This window comes from Strix aluco, chromosome 7 (genome assembly GCF_031877795.1).
Source record: "Strix aluco isolate bStrAlu1 chromosome 7, bStrAlu1.hap1, whole genome shotgun sequence".
Lineage (NCBI taxonomy): Eukaryota > Metazoa > Chordata > Aves > Strigiformes > Strigidae > Strix > Strix aluco.
Window position 1 is genome coordinate 33,521,528 of NC_133937.1, and position 23,054 is coordinate 33,544,581.

Here is a 23,054-nt window from a genome sequence, read left to right on the forward strand (position 1 = left end):
TGTAAAAATCAGACACATGACAAACAGCTGCAGGAGTCAAAAGCTATGAAGCTTAATGTCAAATACTTGTCCCCCTCTGAAATTTTTTACTCTCTAAAGGAATCTTTTACAGAACTGTTAATCGTGCTGAATGGTCATTCTCAGACAGTGAGAAGTATAGTTGGAGCCAGACTCTTCTTTCTAGGGAGAGCAGTTCCTTTGCTGTAATTAGAGGCACTGAAGCACCCTCCATGAAACACAGTCGTTTCTTTAATAAGAGACACTGAACACTATCCCAGCCTACAGCAGCTTTCTCAGTTTGAAACACAAAAGCAGTCAAGTCTCAAAAACTTCAAAGAAAGCTTTTCATTTTATTTGCTCCTTGATCCACTGATAGAGCAGTTCATTTTCTTGAATTTTGTAAAATGACTTTTTCGCTCATCAGACCTGTGTAACAAATCACTGTCTCAATCACCAAATGTTCCTGTTTGACTCATCTGCTTGGCCTTTGGGTAAGAAGCTTCACTTCTGAAACATTTTCTAAATTCACTTTTGTGAACTCATCTCCCTCAGTTGCACTTTGTTCCATTTTAAAAAATAATTGCATTTCCTGCAATGTAATGTGCTAGTTTCAGGTTTTTAGATTTCATCAGAACGCACATTTTCTTTTTTAGACAAAGCAACGTCTTTTCTTTAAAAAGCACCATCTTATAGCACACTATTAGTTATAACATAGTGCTTTTTAAGCAGTAAATGCTGTAACATAACATTTTTCCAGAATTCTCAGTTTCATTCTTAGAACAGCTTTTTCACTAACAAGAGATTTGTACTCTCATGTATATTGTTTTGGTTTTTGCAGTGAAAGATTTTCTCTTTCTAATTTCTGAACTTTGCTGCTGCAGTCTATTCTAAGACAGTATCTCCTCTGAGGAAAACTCTTTAACAAGACAGAACTGTCAATAATCCTAATCTTTTTCAATGTTAAAAAGGCTGGAAGGGTATAAAGTTCCATTCCTCCAGGCTTTTTCTTCCTCAAAGCAAACAGGCCAACTTCACATAGGTATTCCCTGTGGGGAGCATAGTTAATCCTTTTCAAGATGTAGAAACAAACCCTGTAATATGAATTACATTTTCAACTGGGTATTTACATTTCCAGGTGTACCATCCAGTTACAAAATAGAAAGTTGCAGAAGCTCAGAGCATAGTAAACTCATAGACAAGTATGCTCCAGAAGAGCATACAACAGGCTACATTATGATCTTTGCTTCTTGAGACCAACTAGAACAGAAACACTTGTCATTTTATGTTAATAGAGAAACACAGCTGAGTCTGATCACTGTTACTTAAGTTTTATGTGGGCAGCTTTATCATCTTCTGTATGATAGCAGATTTTAGCCTACTTCCTTAAATGCTAAGATTAGACATCAATGTTCAAAAGACAAACAAATCTGATCAGATATCATATTTAAAGAGAATGGTGATCACGCCATAGAAAAAGGAAAGGGTAAATAAAACATCTTCTGAACAACACAAAAAAGTATAAAGCATGTGGTCCCAGAGAAATATAGTCAGAGCTGTTTGATCAAAACTCCCCAGACTGATTCAGAACCAGTGTTTCACAAATGTGCACAAGTTTGACAAGATTCAGTGTCAGCTGTCTTTTGCCTAGTCAAATATCTTCTTTATCCTGCTGCTACTGTGCTGCTTCTCTACCTGCTTGTTTCCATCTCCTGTGTTTCCCATGTGAGCTCGCCCAGCCAGCCATCCACGTTTCCCTCTGCCCGAGAGGTTCACTCTCACCCCCCTACACCTTTCTACATCCTACATGTCCCATTCTGTCAGCTCTTCCTCCTCAGCTGTGTCCCGTCTACCACAGTCCCTTCCCCCTGGGGTCTGGAGTTTCTTTCCCAACCCCAGAGAGGCAGAGGCCAGAGGCTGGAGCCAAGGCCTGGCAGGGCACAGAGCCCTGAGGGAAGGGCTCTGACTGGCCACCTTCCTCTAGGGTATCCCCGCTGTAATCAACCAGCTCTCCACAAAGACAGCAAGACCCAAAGAACCCACAGACTCCACGAGAAGACAGAAATGAACCTGGATGCTTTGTTCCAGCAAATAGAGTTCACAGAGAAGCAGGCGAGGGAGAAGAGGCACCTCATTCAACAAGGTCTGCCCCATGGCTGCCATCTTGTGGGTCCAGCGGCAGCGCTGACCACGCTTAATGGCCTCTCCATTTCCTGGGGGAAAAGCAGGGTGTCTGCACTGTGCTGCCGTGAGGGGACCTTTGTCAGTGAAAGCTTGGCAGGCAGCCGGCTGGCTGCTTCTTGCCAATGGTATGTTTTTATAAGAATGTAACTTTCACAAACTGAACACATGTTCTTACAGGTTTTTGTTGTGTTGCAGCTAAAGCCGATATAAATAGAAGTTATGAAAAAATTAACCAGATAAAAGAAGAGCTGAGCACTGCAAAAATGAAATTAGAAACTAAGGTAAGCAGGCATGTTTATAGTATACATAATAATGAAATACATTCTATTTACAAATATATGACCTGTTCTTTCAGGAATAGATTCATAAACACTTTCAAGGAGTGTGCTTCACCTACCAAATAACACAGTGTTGTGAAAACTTAAACTGTAGTGAAAAAAGGTCGTTAAGATCTTTCCCCTCTCACAAATCTCACCGTTCAGACTGGCCCCTGGCTATGTTCAGGGACTTGCTCACCTCAGGGGTAGGAACATTTCCAGATAACGCTTCCAAAATCTGGAAGCACTGGAGACAGCACACGTGCACGTGAAAGTCAGTCCTGCTCTGCAGATAGACCCTGGCAGGGAGCAGACCACCATGTCAGGTCAGTCTGTTCACAGCCACCAGACGTCAGCTGTACGGTGTGAGTGGCCCTGTCTTAACAGTCCTGGAGCTTGTTGTAGCACCTTCCTTCAGAGGCCAGGAAACCATTCCTTTGTTGCCCACTGCCATTCATTAAAAGCCTTTCACAGAAAATATACGGAAACATTCCCTGTGTTTACTTCACAGGATCTTAAGTCATATACTAAAGATCTTCCTGTGAGCCTGGGCTCGCAGTTAGGGCTTACAAGGCCTAAGAGTTTTTCTAGGGACAGTGAAGACAGAGGAAAGTTTCTGAATCTATTTAGTGTTTTTAAGATTTTATTATGCTTTCCATTTAACCAAACTGCAGGCATATATTCAGATTAAGCTTCCAGTTTTGCAGAGCTTTTCACCATTAATACCTGTGGTTACAAATGATTTAAAAATCCATTTTCTTGTGCCTGAAAATGAAGTCTAAATATCATCCCCTGTGCTCTTAAGTATCTGCGGTGGCAGAATGTGTATGCACAACAGGAAAGCATATGGAGCCTCCTTGAAGTCAGAACTGTTGTAGCCTATCACCTAAATAAACATCTTCAAGAACCTTTGGAGGACTGCCTCACCTAGCTGTGAAAATAAATGTTTGGGGGATGATTTTCATCCTTCCAAAAACAGGCTCTTCTGCCTTTTGTAAAAGACTATGTAATATATACAAAAAATATCAACATTACTGCAAGGGGGTCAGAATAAAAGAGAACTCATTTACAAATATTTACTGGTTGCAAATTGAGACTATAATCATGCAAGCAGTTATTCATATGCTTGCATTTATGCATGCCACAATCTCAGAGCCCAAAAGTGCTTTAAAATAGTAACTTATTTAACCAACACAGATTATATCTGGGTGTTGCTTATTAGGTAAAGCCCTTTGTAGTCTTGCTCATAAATTTATTTATGAACATCACAATTTTATGTTTATACTACTAATTTGTTATTGATGGATTGTGATTTATAATCAAGGTTTATGTGGTAGATACAGAAGGTCCCAAGAGTAGAGCCGTTATTGTAAATGACTAATGGGAAGAGCTGAAGAAGTATTCCTAATTAAATCTTATGTTCTTTACCCACCAGGATTAATAATATTCTCACTGGTGTCCACAAAAATACATTTGACTTGGTCTCTTAGTCTGACATTGATTCATTTATAGATAAGAAATGATAGAGAAAACCAGTGGAATGGGAAAATGCATTTCAATCAGACTGTATTTAGGTTTAAAGATTATATAATTATTGAAATTATTTAAATTTATTTTTCAGTACAGGAATTAAGTTTACATATGTCTACAATAGTTAAAGTAATTCAAAGAATACTAAATAATGCTGTTCAGCTAATGCTGTTCAATTTATCCAGCACCAGATAACTCCACTTCTTTCTAACCATACATATCCAAGCACATGCATGCACAGCAGCTTATGCCTAACCAAGCAGATGAGAGTGAGTTCAAAAGTGTTTTGACATCTATTTCACAGAGGCTGCCTGTGGTCAATCAAAGATTCCTAGGAAATGCTGTTTTTTTCCTCTGTTCTGTAAAATCAGGAAGCATGTAATTACAACCCGAATTATAGCATTTTGCTTTTCATGGCTCAATGATTTCTTAAAAAAAAATCTGTTGTAAATGCATAGATTAAGTTGACATCTTACAGATGGAGAATTTACACTGCAGCTAGTTATGTTCAGTAATATGAATACAGTGGTATAAGACTATCTACTGTCTTTGAATTAATATGTAAAATAAATATTCCTGAGAAGAGCACTTTCTGGAAACTTCACATGTCAGACATATCACAAATAAGGGAAAAATCTGACCCTTTCCTTCCCAACTCTCACATTCTAGTCTTAGGGCATTTGATTCCAGTATCGTCCTTTTTTAATCAGATGCATTTCATCTGCACCCTCTTCAAAATCATCTACGTTATTGCATTTTACAATCTTTTCATTTTTACCTCTGTAGTATCACTATTATTTGGTCTTTTCTGCTTTTGCACACACAAACAGTCACATATCAGCCTGACTATTCCATTTACTCCCTGATACTTACCCTGTGCCTTTACAGTCTGTGGGCAATTCTGCTAACTTTACTTTCCCTACTCATTTTTCTGAGTATTACAGTCTGAGTCATTCTCTTGACCTCCTTTTCTCCACTTCATCAGATGAATGATTCTCATCCTTTAAGACTCTTCAACACTTAGCTGTTCCCTATTTATCTGCTGTTATAGTTTATCCTACCATATATCTTAACTTAGGTTAGACAATGATACAGTAGATGTGCTGGAAAACTGAGAACTCTTCAGCAAATTTTGAAAATGCAATACTTGAACAGCATACCCTTCTATCAGATAAACTACTATTTTAAATTAATAAAAATAAAACTATATGCAAAATAGAAGTTTGGGGCTTGTGGGGTTATGGTCAAACTGTCTTTTACCAATGAGCTAATTTCCATTACACTTCCTTGGCTAACAATTCCAGAAATTGTGCTCAGAAAAATATGAGCATATCCCTTCCTTCTTCACATATGCAGTAGTAGCATTGCAGAGTTGATGATGTGTACAGCCATTCAGTCAGAACAATGATGTTGGACCCCTGTCCCTCTGATATTATTGTCTGATTTGGTATTTTACGAGCTTTACACAATTAGATGGAGGACACTGTATTATGGTGGGTAAAAGATCCCATGTGATAAATATTTTTCCTGTTTTTAACCTGAAAAAAATTCTCCTAAACTGAGCAGAATTTAAAATGCCATGTTAGATAGATGGACCAGCACTAAACGTGTTTTTTAAAGAAAGGATACTTTTCAAAAGCTTAGTGGTATATTGGAAGATTACTGGGGGGAAAAAAGAGCTGTTATGCTTTTGCTAGTCCAGCAGCTATGGCAGCTGTGTTTTAATAGGACCAAGATCCTTATGTATAATATCAAAGTATATGAAACAATAAAACACCAAACTTACTTTATAACCTTTTTTTTTCTTGGAAGGTTCAACATCTGTGTGAAAAACAGTTCTACTTAGAAATTCTGAAGAAACGTGAAGACAGCTTAGAAAAACAGAAAGCTGAACTTACTAATCAAAAAAGCAGTCTTCTTAAAATCCTTGTATGTTTCTAGCTATGGTATTCAGACATGAGAGTACGTACGAGAGTAGTCAGCTTTAAAGTTTGAAAATATGGAAGAAGTAATGCTTTAAATCTGGAAAATACTATTTTTGTTTACTCTAGCATACTTAGCAAAGCAAATGTAGATAAATTCTCACTTTTAATTTAAACCATGATCTAAGGTAATGCATGCTGCAGTTTATCTATTTAACATTCTGTCTGCTGTTGTATGACTGAACTCCAATTCTGACATATTTCCTTTGTAAAAGAAAACTAGGAAGATCTCACCTTAAGCCTCATCCACAATAAATCATATGTAGAAGAATCAAAGGAAAAACTCAGGGAGGTCAACCTCACATTTGAGGAATCCTGCCATACCACACAATGTCTTTGATGCTAGACACTTGTTACATATACAGACAGATATAGCTACTTGCAACACATACAGACAACAAGATTTTCAGTTCTCTCTTGTGCTAACCTGAATATTGCCTCCCTCTTACTTCATTGTGGATCGTTGCACATGTAGATATTAAGAAATGCCACAGATGAGTAGTCTTCTCTGCATATGTATGTATTTGTACTTTAAATCAACAGAGCTAAATTTTAAATATTCAGTATAAATCACCAGTATTAACCCTAAATCTTTAGACAGATATCCTTTTAATTAAGTAATATTTGTTCAGCATCCAAAGCATTCCCAATCTTAAGTATACAAAGAAAAAAAGAAAAATAAATATTGTAAGTATCATAGAAAAATTATTTAGTTATAAATCTAAATATCCCTTGAAGAAATGTAAAGTTTCTTTTAATTGTAACCAGTCAAGTTTGATATACAGGTTATTTCTTTCTTCCTGTATATAGGGGTCACTTTAATTTAGTAATCAGTTAAGATTTTTTTAAGAGTTTAATATTGCCTTCCTCTTTAGAATATTTTTTCCAGAAAATGACACAGTGACTTCCTATCAACTATAGCTTTCCTGGTTGTTATTGAGGGAGTTAAAGTAAGTCTGCATTCTACAGAGGAATAAACAACAGCTTTATTTCATTTAACAATCTAGAAAAAAAGAGTGGCCATACTATGCTACTGACTTTAAACAGAACTTTCTACTAATATCAATGAAGAGTTGAACTGAAAAACTGCTGGCACAACTGTATAATGTAATGTAGTGATTTTTAAAATGTTTTATTATTGAGAATAGATCCTTCACTTTTTCAGAAAAAAAGAAAGGTTAAAACAACAGACAAAATGATAGAGATGTAGACCATTTTCATGTTCTTGTAAGTCAGGAAAAGTAAATATACTACATTTATACTGTAAGTTTAAGGATAAACAACAACAGTGTGTTTCAGTTTTCCTAGCTTGACAGACTTTCTTTTTCTTGACTTCAACATTCCCTTTCTTTTTTTCAGGCAGATGCAAAGAGAAAAATGACTGAAGAGGAAGATAATTTTACTGGAGAAGTAACAGAGTTTAACGATGAGTATGGACTAACAAGTAATAGAAATCTTCTGATTAAAAAAAAAGTCAAGACTGAAATAAATGATTTAGAGAATGAGGCAGCTCTGTTGAAAAATGGTAAGTCTTATATTAAACTATTTTATCTTGGATTACCAGAGAAAGAATACAAATCAGTAAAATATAGCTGTGCAAAACATAACCTTAATTCCATTCCCTTGCTGTCTGGAACTTCCTCTCAGTACTAAACTGAAAGAGTATGGTCTGACATCATACCACATTACACAAGCATAATTAAAACCTCTTCTGCTCCCTATTCTCTTCAGTTCTTTCTGACTATGAGCACTGTGAGGAGAAGAAGCAGACCTGCAGAAGTGGCTCCCAATGTCTAATGTCAACCAGCACGGAGGTGCACTGTCCTGCATAGTGCACTGTATTAGCTTTGCACTGTTTATCATCACCTATGGTTGAGCTATGTACATTTCTTTAGCTTCAGAAGAATTATACGCGGAGATGTCTTGTAGGACTCTTTTACTACCACAGTATAACTTTATCTTTGAGTTAAGATACAGAATATGAGATTTCTCAGAACAGAAACTCAGACTGGAAAACAATCCTTCAGCAAGGAAATAGAAGTCATCATGGATCACAAGCTGAACATGAGTCAATGACATCAGAATGCCGACACCATACTGAGACATAAACATGATTTTGACCTCGAAGACATGCAAAATAATCCTCCACTCTATTTAGGGCAACTCTTAGCTGGATTACTGTGCATCTAGTTTTGGATGTTACAGTTCAAGAAAAGATGTGAACCAGCTGGAGAGAATCCACATGGGACCAGTGAGAGTGATCAAAGGTCTGGAGAACATGAGAAGGGAAAAAAAATAAAAGAATTGAGACTATTTAACCTATGAAGGAAAAGACTGATGGAAGATAGGTATCAGTCTTCAAATCGTTAAAGGATTCTGTAAAAAGGAAATTAATATATTCTCCATACCTATAGTGAACTGAATAAAAAGTAACAAGTGTAAACCACAATAAGAGAGAGTCTGGCTGGCTGTTTAGAAATCTTTCTAAGAAGAACAGTGAACAACTGAAACCCTCTGCTTTAGGAGACGCCATTACCAAAGGAATTGGGAATCTCCATTACCAAATGTCTTTAAAAACAGGTTAGACAAGCATCTGTCAGAAATGACAGATGATCCTGCCTTCAGGAGGAGGAATTCAGTAGATGACCCCTCAAAGTCCCTTCCAGTCTCATGATTCTCTGATTCATCAAGCACCAGCACTTTGAATTCCCGGTATCTACAAAGTTACTGAAATGTGACTATCTGTTTGAGTTTGTACTTGGTGGCACCCTCTTTCTGTATTTCCTGGTGCTCTGAGTCTGATCTACAACTGAAAAAAAAGTCTGTATTTGGTGCAAACTGTTACTTTTAATGATTATTTTTTACATATTCAGGCAGATCTGATCAGTCAAATGATCAGTGGGACATGAAAGGCAACTAACGTTCTCCTCTAGGTTATTGTCTTGATTCCATTCTTTTAAATTGCATCTCTTTTGAAGTACAACTTGTCTGTCTTTTCTACACTCCTGAGCACTAAAGAGAAAAGTTTGAGTAACTCCTAGCAAGGAAATTATGTGAGGACCTCCAGTCGTTAGGGAAACAATCACAATTAATTCCAGATGCTGTCAATGTCAGGTTCAAATGACCATAACACTAAACAAAATAAGGTTTTCTTCAGTCCTGCGGAGAGGTGTCTGTTCACCACCTATTCAATGTCGTCTTTCTTTCTAGTTGAAGTAACTCTAAAGCAAAATATTCTTTTTATGCCCTGTCAACAAAATATGTCAAACATCTTAACAACATTAAAAAATAATTTTATTTCATAGTTATGAATACATTATATGACATAATTTGCTGTGAAGTGGGGTTTATATGACTGATTTTAGCTGATTTTAGTTTTATATTTAAGGTTCTTTTTGACTAGCTGAAGATTGGTAGAAGTAGTTAAGAATATTTAGGATTATATCAGGAAGACTAAAACTGCAATGGATTTTAATTTAAAATATATTTTTTCTTAGAAATGGAGTCGATGGAACATAAAAATGTTCAGTTAAATGCACTCCAGCTGCAGAAGAATGAATTAAAGCAGGATTTATTTACTCTCCAAAGTGAACTCAAAGGTGTGCCTGATAATCACTTGTTATGATAATTATTTGTGGCTTGACAAATGCTTCTGAAAAATCTGTCAAGTTATTTCTCTCAAGAAAAAGAAATCATAGGAACAAGATTTTAATACATTTTTACATTATGTAATACATCATTTAAAAACATGTTTATAACAAATATGGATTTCAGTAAGATTTATTTTAAATGTCAGTGATACTGAGGTCTACAGAGTTGCTGAATCATAAGCTATATATATGAAAAATAAATTTTTACTTTTTCTGGTAAGTCATATACTTAAATGGAGAATTTAGTCTTTCAAAGTGAACTTAAAATCAATATAAATATTGTTTATAAACCATTAACCTATAATTAAAGAACGTCACTAAAATTCAAATGTTTAACAAGCAACAATGACTTGGACTGATAGAGACAGATTTGGCCTAGGTGCTAAACCTCTGAGTTGTAAATTCAGCTATCTTATTACTGACATTTGTGTGTCTGTGCACAAAAAACAGAAGTCTACACACAAAGCTGAGAGGAATGTGTCGAATACACAGGAAACCCTATAAAAGTAAAAACTAAAAAGAGATAGAGAGAACCAAGAAAAGTTCTGTGTCAAGGGTGATCACAAGCAATAGGAATGATTTTGAAATTTGGATTAAAAAATGTATTCTAGAAGTGGTTTAGTAACTTTTTTACAAATGTGAAAATAACATGTTACAGTTAGAGAGCTAAGAAAGACAGGCCATAAATATGGTCATGAATTGTTTGGGAAAACAAACTAAGTTTTCTATAAGTTTGCAGTATGCATAGCAATTAGAACAATAAAACAATTCATGTTCTTTATTCAGATGCCTTGATGCTACAAACAGTTTCATGAAGAAATATTAGAAAAGATAAATTTAGAAAATGTAGGAAGTCTTTGAATATGGGTGATTACTATATATTTCTAAGGTAATTAATATTTTATGTTTAGACCTTGAGAAAGTAATCAGGGAGGCTGAAAAAATGACAAAAGACTTGGAAGCAGAAAAAGTCCAAGTCACTGAAAAACCTCAGACTGATCCTGAATGTTTAAGGTAAGAGTGTCATGTTAATAAGTTCTTAAATTTAATTTTAGCTCTGTAACTACAGACCAGTCCTGGTAGCAACAACAATTTTACCTTTCTTGTACAATATTCCTTTGAAATCAGAGAACATGAATTCCTGTTGTTTATTACAGCCTTTCACCCTTACATGCATACTCCAATGAACCAAAAACTGAGTGTTTGCAAGGAAGTCAGTCAAATTTGGAGGAAGACCAAAAGACTGCTCCTTGGGTGGAAGGCTAGTTCTTAAGTTTTCGTAAAAATAGTGGTGGGACACAGAGTACTGCTGAACTGCCCAATGCCATACGTGCTTCTGCTGACTGGCTGTACAACTTTCCCCAGAGCCTCACTGAGATGGAGTGGATTGGCCACAATAGCCTCCTTGGTTCAGGTGGGCCTTGTATTGAAGCTACTAAATGTGGATTTGTTTTCTCTATGATCTCTACCATCAGTTCTAGTTTGTCTTCTAATTAAGCTAGCTTAAAACAAAATTTTGAAGATTTAACCAAGCCAGAAGGCCTTGCACATTCTCTCTTAATAGTGAATATTGCTTCACAGGAACTGAGTGGTAATGACTCATTTCTTGTCAGTTTGTTTAAATGTGACATTTACATTTTTACTATACAGAAAAAATGTAATATTTTCAACAAAAATCTTCCAATGCAGAAAGCCCCATATCATGGAATTACCCATCTTTTTCCTATTTTATGGTGTTCCAGATGAAAGTGCCTATGGATATTTAAAAATATTTAATAGACAATGCAAATGAACTCCTAGAAAAGATGGTCCAAAATATTCTCTAACAGAAATTGTTAGGGAAAACACAACTTTTGTTACCATCACATTTTTCTTCCTATACATTTCTGAGGTTTTGACAGAAATAAATACAGTATTTTTTTCTGAAAACTTTCAATAGAAAAATAAAATTTTGCAGAGAACCCTGAGCATTTTTCTGAAAGACAATTTGGTGGTGGCCCATTTTTTGCTGAATATCAGTTTTTGAAAGAAAATTATATATCAGCCCTATTACTAACTCTCTTCAACCTCTTACATGGTGTTGAGACATGGCCAAAATTCCCTCAGCATAAAAATTAATTAGCTCACAAATCTGCATACAGTAGCAAAAACTTTGCATTCAACATATACATAGAAGACAGTGTAAATAATAATAACAGCAGCAATTCTGTAAAACAACATGTTATAATTCACTCCTTTACATTATTCATTTCACTGTGATATATTAGGTTTTGTGATACATGAGGCTGTCAACTTCCTTCTAAATAACATACTTCCCTTGGAGTAGTTTACTGCCATGATTCCACTTAATATCCAAATTGGTGTAATTAGTTTTCTGTAACAGGCTTCCTGTGTATGAGGTACAGAAGTAGCAAACATTATATTACTAATCCCCAGTTCTGCCACTGATTGCTATGAGATCCTAGGCAAATAATTCAAACCCATGTATGTCTGTCTTTCTACATAGTGAAATTAACTCACAGCTCTGTGGAAGGATACTTTGGTTTTATCTGGGTGGAAAACACAACAGTGGATAAAACATTAAATTCTATGAACTACAAAGCCAGAAAGTGTCATTTATAACCAAAGCAAGAAGGATGATGAGAAGTTTTTATTTCATAAAATGTCTCATTTTATGGTCAAGATAAGCTTCCATTATTTGATAATTGCACATAGTACAAAATATAAAGTGCTCCTACTGCTATTACTGCTATTACAAAAAAGCAAGCACTCTTGACATGTAATAATATATTGAAGAAATATTCTTTACATAGAAATATTTTTTCGTATCAGATGCTGGACAAAATTTAGGACAGATTTACCTAAATTATACTATTATCTTGCACTTGCTTTTGATCCAAAAAGCTCAATGCTTTAGAGAGAGAGAGATGGACCCAAATAAGTTAACTCAGATGCCAGAAGCAACATAGCTGTGTTACTGTACTTCCATGTCAGCACTAATAGATTCTGCTTTTCAGTAGAGCCAAGCAGGCGATCCTCATTGGTCTACTTCTGTATGTCATAGTGCTGTGCTCTTTAAAATGATCCCAATTTTAGCAGACTCATAAGACTAGCAATTCTTTTTTTTCTTTTTTTTTTTTTTTCCCCAAAACTTACTCATCACTTCTTGGTTTGGACTACTGAATTCAGAAAATGAAAGGGAATTTAAAGTATTATGTGCTATAACCAGTGCAGTATATAAATAGTCCCCCTTGGAGGTACCTGCTCGCCCTCCAGTACCTACAAGGAGGTCATCAAGAAGATGGAGCCAGGATCTGTACAATGCTGCATGGCGGGAGAACAAAAGGCAAAAAGCAGAAGTTGAAATAAGAGGGGTTTAGAATGAATTTAAGGAAAAACCATTTTATCATGAGGATAGTATAGCAAAGGAAAAGGTTACCCAGAGAGGTTGCATAGTTTTCATCCTTGAAGGTTTTCAGACTTGACTGGATAAAGCCCAGAGTAACTTGCTCTGACCTTGTAGCTGACCCTGCTTTGAGAAGGACATGGGGCTAGATGACCTCCTGACTTTTCTTCCAGTCTGAATTATCCAATGAACCAATTATCATTGTGGATTCCACAGCCCATAGATCAATACATAAGCACTGGCTTGTGCCTACACTGCTCAGAGGCAGCATTATCTGCAACAAACCAGTCACCTCCACACTGCCTAGCATTTGATGAGATCATATCTGCTCTGGTCCCTTTGTAGTGTCTCTGTGACATTAAGGTATAGTGTCATGTATATACATATATTTTCCTTTCAAAGTGCATGAAATAATTAAAGGAGTTATGTCCAGCACAGCAGAGTGTTGGTTCAAAATTACAATACCTAGCATGTGCTTTGCATGCCCTATGATGTGCCACAGAAGTATTTGAGGGACCACAGCTGCTGCAGCAGAACACATGCTGATGGAGTCCATGCCAATAGTCTCTCTGGAGCAGATCCTTGAGCGAACTATCCTGTCCACTCCTGTGGGTGCCCTCTGAAGGGAATCTGAGAATAAAGAAGAATTCATGCAGTGTCAGTGAGAAAAACTAAAGTACCAGGCACCTGGGGTGAACCAGGTCCTGACAGTCGAGATACACCTTTGGCACTTGCAAGGGACCTTTTGCAGCCAAAGTGCCAATTAATGCAATCTTGCATATACCAGTGTATATCTTAATAGGAATCAGTTTTAGTCATGTTAAAATCAATGCGACTGAACCTACTTTGTTTGAGAAACAACCCTTTTATCCTATCAGTATGGGTTTATTCCCCATAAGGAATCTATTGCAAGAATAGAATTTTAGTTTTTATAAATATGATTTTCAGTAAAGAGAAGAATATTTTGACACAATTATATATTATTTTCTATGAAATAAGAACAAAATTTGATATTTTTTTTGTTGTTTTACAGAGCAGGAAACCACACCATTCTTTAAATGGTAAAAATGCCAATGTTTTTAATGCTTCCTTAGAACAAATGTGAGAGACAGTCAGCATCAATAACCTGATATATGTAGCTCCCAGATCACCCTGTAAGTCTGTTATTGTATCACATACCTAGTCCCAGCTTAAAAATCAATATCAAAAGTAGCTGGCAAGGCAAGAATCTTCATTACAATTAAGTATATATCTTAAAGTAAATTGCATTTCAGCTGAAGAGTGTAGCCAGCTAATTCAAATTACAGCAATTCATCTTTGATCTGAGAAAAATGCCCTATACGATGTCTGCAGTTTCATAAAATTTCTCCCAAATCCATCAAAGAATTACAAAAGGTCATGAGAAGCACACACCAGTAATTCCAACAGCTCTTGGTGCTGCAGTTATAGGCTTGTTCTAATACACAGCAGATACAGGAAAAAGCTAACCAAAATTTGAATGTTAAGCACAGATATAATTATTGATAAGACACTCTAGTCTTCCTTAAAGTAGGCACACTGGAAATTGTAGGTCTCATGATACAGGTGCGTAATTCAGAGAAATATTTAAGAGAGCTTTTTTCCAGAAAAGATCTGCAATTAAAATCAAAAGCCTTATTTTAATCATCTGTTCTGCCAATGCCAACCCCAAACACAAACAGCAGGAAAGAACTTTGGCATCAGCTCTCGAGTCATATTTCCCTGGCAGGTAGCAAGTAGCATCACTTAAGTGGAACAATACAAGAGTCCAGCAGAGACTGATACCAGTAAATTCCTAGCTATGTCATTTCACTATTATATTCATTATAATTACTTACTGTATTAATTATTTATTTTCTTTCACATTTTAATCTTAAATTTGTGTTGCCTCATGTAAAGCAACCTAGAAATAATTTTAATTAAAGTTTACTTAGACTAAGAACAGACGGTTTCTACCTAAAATATTTTTCACACTTTTCTAAATTTAGACTGAAGATAAAATGTTTCTTTGAAACCTAAATTTCTGTTCTACTTCAGAAAATCAGTAGCGAAAGGGAAATGCATGGTCAGCTTACTTTGTAAATATACCATTGCTTCTTATACTTCATAATACAGAAAAAAACCCTCCATTATCAAAATCAGGAAGGAAAAAGCAATGCTTTCTTTCATACAAATCATACAGAAGATATGTTCATTAGAGCTGAACAAATGTTTCACGCTAACAGCAGTCTGCCTAAGGCTATGCATGGTTCTGTGGTTTAAAAAAAAAAAAAGTATTTGCAATTTAATTTTATGTTAAATTTTATAATCAACAACTATCAATCTCTGGAGTGATATATGTGGTTCAAAATGAGTTTTTTAATGACAATCCCCTCATTGATTTTTTAAGCTTTTCTTTTTAATAGCAGTGCCTAGTGGAACTATTATAGTTTGAATTATGTTAAAATAGGTTTCCATTATAAATTGCAGTATGGATTTACAAGAAGTAGATCAAATCCAACTAATGATATCTTTCTTTGATAAAAGAACCGATTGGTTAGACAAAAAAAATACAAATCCATCCATCTAGACATTAGTAAAGTATTTGAAGTTATCTCACATGGGAAACTACTAGTTAACCTGGGGAAGACCTATTAAAATTTTAAGTGAGTAAGGAAATGAGTAATAGTAACAACAGTAATAAATCTGAAAAAAAGAAATTTGGGGATGGAAGAAGGTAGCTACAGTCACAGCTGTTCTTGCTTAATGTTTTAAATAATTACTTCAGAATAGAAAGTGTTTTAAGACAATAGTGTAAAACAATTGGAAAACTCTAGACCTGGTGGACTGAAGTTGCTAAAAAAGAGGAGGAATATAATTATATACTGTGCAAGTTTAAGTACTTATACACAACTAAGGACTTCAATAACAGGTACCTGGAAGTAAAGGAGAAGAAAGGCCTGAGCACACTATGTAATTTAAAAACGACTATAAACATCAAAAGTAAATATAGCTGTGGAAAAGATAAAAGCAAGAAGTATTTCCAACAAAAAATGACAGTGTAAGAATACTGTGTACAAATCTCTCACCTACTTCTCAAGAAAGATGCATTCAACCTGGAAGATGAAGAGAGAATGAAGAGCCCATAATGCAGAAGGAAATAAGGATAATTCTAAATCCTTTCTAGCTCTGAGAAAATTATATAGTTCACATGAAGCAAAGCAGTACATTATAGGGACACTAATTTCAGCAACAGAGTAGCTGTATTAATATGTCCATATTGAGATCTAGTTTTTCCTGTATAATAGAAAAATCAAGATATCTGAACTAGAAAGGTCATTGACCCATATTCATTTTCCCTCCCTTTCAATAGGAATCTTATTGACCCCTAGAAACACATTTCAGTTCTGACATCTTTGATGTTTGTACATTTTTCCTTTCCTGTGTAACTTGTTCTTACAGTTCCTATGGAAAGTAGTCCATCTAACTTTGGTTTGCTGTCTGCACAAAAGCAAATCTCATCCTAAAAGTGCACTTTAATTCAGTGTGCCTTAAACTTCCACACTTATTCATCTATAATAAGATATTCCTTCAAGACTTCTTGTGATGTTTTATGTATTTGGGGAATATAAATTTTAATAAAAAGCTAAAAACAAACCACACTTTTCAAGACCTATAACAACTTTTATAAATAGTTGCCTGATAGCATTCACAAAATACAAGCTTTAATCAATTATAATTATGTATTTTACAATCAGCATTTGATCCAGAACAGTAAAAGCTGAAATTTTCTTATTTTACCTAAGGTGTTTCTATTTATTTTAATTTACATTTAATTTCCATTGTTATGTAGTCCAGTACCCGGATCACTTTCATGTTTCATCTTATTGTGAGCCTTTATTATTACTACTACATCACCTTCTTAATTTTTATTCTATTTCTGCTCCATCAAGCACATACTTTTATAATTTATTTGTTCAACTCAAGTGCCTGAATTTATGTTTTGAGATACTGAATTCCATTTAGGACTCATTTTCTCCCTTCCTCAATCAATTGATAATAGTCTGAAATTTATTGACTTCTTCAGCTGTATCAATAGCATTTTCTGTTTAGTAGTGTCAGCAAATTGTAAATACTCAGCAAAATCTTGCTCTCACTATAGAAATATACACATTAATTTAGTCCTAGTACTGAGCTGAGACTGAATGGCCTCAATGTGTTAGCTCTCCTTTGGCTTGAGACAATAAAACAAAGTCTTCTATACTTTTCTTCAGTCTCTATAAAGTCTTAAAACTTGATAAATATTTCTCCTGACCTTTATGATAAAATTCAGGAAAATCAACATACATACTCTCAAGTTTATATATAAACTTCTTAGGGAACTTCATTTTGTACCATAAATTCTATGCCTCGTATAGCAGTGTCAAGCAATTCCATTTTATAATAGACTCTAATGTTTTCCCTTGTATTTATGGTTAAAAAATAAAATAGTGGTCATAACCAAGGCAAAGACAAGAAGAAAAAGAAGAAAAAAATGTTTTACTTGTCTCAGCAAACCATAACTAAGAGACAGCCTGCTCCTTCTGCAGCTCCAACAATAGCCAAGCAGGTTCTTTCATCCCCACTTAGAAAAAAAGGGTCTAAAAACACATATTCCCCCTGCCTTCTACGCAAACTATTTCTTCTTTGAGACCTCTTTACATAAAATTATTCTTGGAATGCGAGTTTTGGCTACTGAAGTCTTGATCCAGTACTTTGAATCTGTGGATGATTTTCAGAGAAACCTGTTTGACAATAACATTATTTTCATCATAGTTCAATTCATAATACCAGTGTGTATTGATTTCATAATTATTTTTCCTATTTGCCTTCTGCATATACAGCTGAAATTCAAGAATAGTGTGTATCAACCACAAATGCCAATAACATTTAATAGCTCTGCTCATTTCAAAGCTGCAAAATCGATCATCTTCAGTGATCTCCTCCTTCTTCATCTCTTTGTCACTTCTAGCATTTGAGAGTAATGGAAAATGGACCACTGATAGCAAAGCTCAGCGTAGGGCAAGCTAGCATCCAAAAAAATGCTGATGCTGTTGTCCCACCTACTTGATTTAAGGCTAGGTTTTGCTATCGCTATTTATCTTGAATGTTTTTCAAAGGCATAGTCAAATCTTCTTTCACAAATACGGCATTTCAACTCCAGCTGTTCATTGGAGCCCATTACCTGTGATGCTGTAATTTACCAATACACTGTTAATCCAGTGCAATGACTTTTTTTAAAAATAAATTTTATTGTCATCAAAGAGACAAAATGCTAAAAATAAAACAAAAACAAAGGACATGGAGGGCCAAATGCTAATGTGATTTGTCAGAATTTTTTTTTAAGAGATTTGCTTTTTATCATAGTTATAAGGAGGATATAATTGTCATATTAACTCTTGTTCTGGCAAAAGGTACATCTCTTTCCATTTCCAAAGGTACCGTCTACCATCTAGTTGGTATAGTTTCATGAATAATTGGTTTGCACATTCAATCTGATAGTGGAAAGATGAATATGAATATCCTGCTTATCTTAAATGTAAAATGAAAAAACTAAATCTGCTTCCAGGTTAAGCATTTTTTTGAATAGTTCTATTGTCTCACATTCCTTCTGGTAAAACTTCATCATTTATTCAATAACTCAGGCGTCCCCAATGCATTAATTGTGTAGACTATAACCCAACAGACAGCCCTTGTTTTGCGAGTATAATATTCCTAGCACACACTGTAATTATCTAGCTTCTAAATAAGAAAAAAGGAAGACCTGAAAGCAGAATCAATTGATTAATGTAAAAATAAAACACCATATTTGAACTAATGTCTTTTATCACCGCCACCCCATGCTCTGTAAGGAGTTGTGCTGTCACCACATTTAAAAGTTTTATAAAATATTTTAAATAAAATTTTAAAATCCATATGCAAAATATTACAGTTTGAAAGCACATCGTCAACAGGAATTAATTTACAATCCCAAGACACAGATAAGCAACTCTTACTGCTTATCTTCTGGTTGTTCTATCCTTAGTGTACACCTAACATGGAATGGTATCACTCTTAGCTGACAACTAGCAAACAAGACTATGCATCAATTTTACAATGTGGAAGACAATGAGAGAGCAGTTTTTCTGAGATTAACAGACTATGTCTTTTCCTAAAGTAAATTAGACAAAGTAGGGCTTTTGTTGTCTTAAACAAAATAGGGTTCTTACATCACACTAACAGAGAACATAAGGAAAAAACAATGAGGCAAGGCAACGAAGTTAAGCCGATTTAATCAAGATCAGAAACTGATCTTAGACCTTGAAATGAACTTCTCTCAAAGAAAATGGTCTGTAAACTAACACTGTACTACAGTACAGTGTATATTTAATTTCTTAAAGTGTAGTTAAAAATTTCTTTTTGTTTGAACACTTGTATGTATTATGAATGCAGGAGAAATATTCCTGAAAGAGGCATTTACTCCTTTGTACTACAAACACACAGAGATGATATGTTTCCATATTGATGGTGAGATATTTACATTTTCCACAGGAACAGGAAAATGAACTTACGGTACAGTCTTATGCTACTATTCTAATGCCACATAGTGACTAAGCTATTCCTCTCATATGAAGCTATACCTTTTAATAAGATCATTTTCTTGTGTAGAAAACAAATTCTATCTGCCGTAGGACAGCTAAAGAGGTGCATCATCTATATAACAGGGTTAAATAATTTATTCCCCATTACAGTACATAAAAGAAAAAATGGTTGCTACCTCCCTCTTTCAACTTCAGAAGAAACAAGGTCCTGTTTTGATGCAGTACTTTAGATATTTAATAAGCAGAATATATACTTTTCTTCCTTTTTTTAAGTCTGTCTATATGTCCCAGAATATTCACACGAAACTATATTAACTGAAACTGTATTAACATGAAACTGTATTAATTGAAACTGTATTAAGGGTAAGCAACTTCAGCTTTCTCATTATGCTTTTCTTATGACAGCCATGGAAAAACTCAGTATAATCTCATCACGTTGAATTCATCAGACTACTAAAAGCTCTGGCATAGATTTCTCTTGCCCTACTGAGTATTGACTTAAACCACTACAGTCACTGATGTGCAAAAATTTAGGTGTCTCCTTTTAGCAGGATTAAATAACCTTTTGAATGCAAAAATCGCTGTATTAAAATTAGTCCTTATTGTAGAAAAGTTGAAGGATTCCTGGCTGGGATTATTGGGAAACAGTCAGTAAGCACTGAAAAATAATAGGAGCAGCGGGGAGAGAACAGCAGCAACAGCAAAGGAGTCTGTGGAGGGGCATGGAGCAATGATTGCACAGGCTCAGGCAGAGGACCCATCCAATCCAGTATTCTGTCTCCACCAGCGGCTACAAGTAGATATCCAGGGAAAGTAAGAACAGTAACATATGGTACTTCCTAAGTATCAACATTCAAATTCACATGTTTAAATAAGGAAAATGATGACTAACGAGGCCATAAATCTTTCACGGTTTATGAAAACAACATGGTTCAGAAATTTGTCTAACAAAGTACTTAGTCAAGATATACTTTATAAAAACCCAAAATGTCATTTTCTGAAGTTCTTCACATTGCCATCACAACTGCCACTGCTGAATGAAATCCAGGAATATTGCAGAGAGCAGCATATAAAACTGCCAATTACAAAATTAGCAAACAAATCCTGATCATGCAAATAGATCAATGAGGGTTTTCTCACATAAGTCAAACTGACAATTGGGAGCAAAGCTGAAAAAAATAGCTACCCAAGCAACTGTTCTCTGATCTGAAAATTTATTTGGTTTTGGACGCAGGCTTAAGAAAGAACTGGAAAACTGCAAAGATGATGATTGGGAAAGTATCTGTGAGACTCTTCGAACAGAAATTGAAATTCTGCAAATGGTATTCCATTTTCATTATGTATTTTAACTGTTTGATAATTTTAGTTTTAAAGGTGTAATTTAAGATGATTAGCAGTGGTTTTAGATAAGCAGTTTTTTATACTATGTACACAGCCAAACATCCCTGCATTGCAGGTTCACTCCAATACTCATTCATTTTAGCCTATTATTTCCAAATGTCCAGGAATATAATTTCTCACAGAAAAAGGAAGCACAGACAAGAATGTTAAGATACATTTGTAGCACAAGAAAGACCTGTTTGAGGGACTAGGACTAATCATTAGTGTTTTGAAATCTGCAAATGATTATGCATTTAGGAGCTAAATTAATCTTTATCCAGCTGTCAGTTAAATAGAAGACAGGAATACGGAGAAATAGGATGATAATAGCATCCTTTTATTTAATGTTTTATTTTGTCCATTCACAAATTCCTTACAAAAACTTAATAAAGTATGTTTTGTGTCTAAATGTCAATCCTAACTTCAAATTTCTTCCTTGTCAGTCTATGTAAGAATACAAAGAGAAAAATTATTTTGAACACCCATTTTTGGAAATAAGGGGATTTTAAAAGTTTATTTCAGAGCCCTTGATTGAGTTGTATGAAGATGCAGCTGCCACTAGCATCAAGAGCAGAATATCAGACATGGGAAATTTGTATTACTCACTTTTATGATCAGTTTCAAGTTTCTGTTGGAGGAATGTAACTTACTTGTACTTTATCTGTTAATTTTATCATGCTTCTCAAACTTCAGAAGCAAACAAAAAAAAACAGCTCAATGTTTAAAAACTTCTCTGTAAAGAACACAGTGAACTCACTAGATTTCATTTTCTATATTTCAATTATTTCTCTCTTCCAGAATCTATCACAAAAAAAGTCTTCAGAGAAGTGAATAATATGTGGCATATGATATGGAGTGTCATAGAAGCTAGTCTTTGAGTATTTCAACACCGTTTTACTCAGGCTCTATCAGTGTTGCTTCTACTTTTTTGTTTGATTAAACCACAGTTTCTATCTGCCTTTACTTTTCATTAAAATAAATTTTTATTAATTTAAAATTGGTGGGGTTTTTGTGTTTAATCCTCAAGTTCAACAGCTATCCAAATTTAGTCTGCTCTTTGTGGCCCATGAATAGACAGCACATAGTCCACCACACATACAGCCGAGTTCCTATATTACTAGCTCTATTCTCTATGTACTATTTTTTAGAATGAATGCTCTCCTATTTTTAAGGTAGAGATGTGGTCTTATTTGAGAGGAAGACTGCTATTACCATCAAGAAATACTTAACAGGAGCTGTGGCTATTTAGTTTACACCTTGGCAATGCAATTCTGTAGCAAGCTCTCTGAAACAGCTCAACTACAGCAATTCTGCATGATCATCCAGAATAGTTTCCAGATCTACTGAGCAGTAGATGCCTCCATTGATGGTAAGCCAGTCCATTACTTAGCACTTGTCTTCTGATTGCATGAGGTCTTTCCTTCCTCTCCCACAACCCAGAAAATACTGAGTGCACAAAATACTTCAGCACTTGACAGCAAAGATAAAACCATATTCTAAATGAAAAGTCCACATTTCTAGAGAACTGGTGAAGAATTGCCACTGAATGAGGACCCTATTCATTCAAGCATGTGGGATGTGTAACTGCTACAGCAGTTCCCAACCCCACAGTAGTAACAGACTTTATGATCCGGGTGCTTACAATAGGACCAGCTAAAAACATTCACTCTGCTCAGCCTCTGTCCAATCTGTGGTCACCGTCTCATTGCATTCAGCTGTGTGTGCAAATAATTTTCAATCCTCTTCCCACCTTGGGGGTGGGGTGGATAATTCCTCTTCACTAGTTTTTCTACACCCAGAGCTCTCCAAGCTACACAGGGTGTCTGTTACACATAAAACTGCAAAATATGTTTTATTAAGAAGGGAGGAATAAATCACTTTTGGAAGCTGACCAAATTCTGCCTACTATGGAGAAGGTTTTTTACTCTTGGGTCACAGCTGCAGTTTGAAGTCTGGCTATGTTTGATCTGCAGCACCAATATCAAAGAGCA

At 35.2% G+C, this 23,054-nt stretch overlaps 1 protein-coding gene across 1 annotated transcript; it reads left to right on the forward strand.

Moving 5' to 3' along the window:
* Positions 1-2,061: 2,061 nt before the first annotated feature.
* On the forward strand, positions 2,062-21,894 carry CCDC172 (coiled-coil domain containing 172). The gene is made up of 8 exons (XM_074830085.1): positions 2,062-2,140; positions 2,377-2,462; positions 5,841-5,957; positions 7,370-7,535; positions 9,508-9,609; positions 10,572-10,674; positions 20,918-21,005; positions 21,862-21,894. Exons 1-8 carry the CDS (start codon positions 2,062-2,064, stop codon positions 21,892-21,894), a joined length of 774 nt encoding a protein of 257 aa, XP_074686186.1.
* Positions 21,895-23,054: the final 1,160 nt, after the last annotated feature.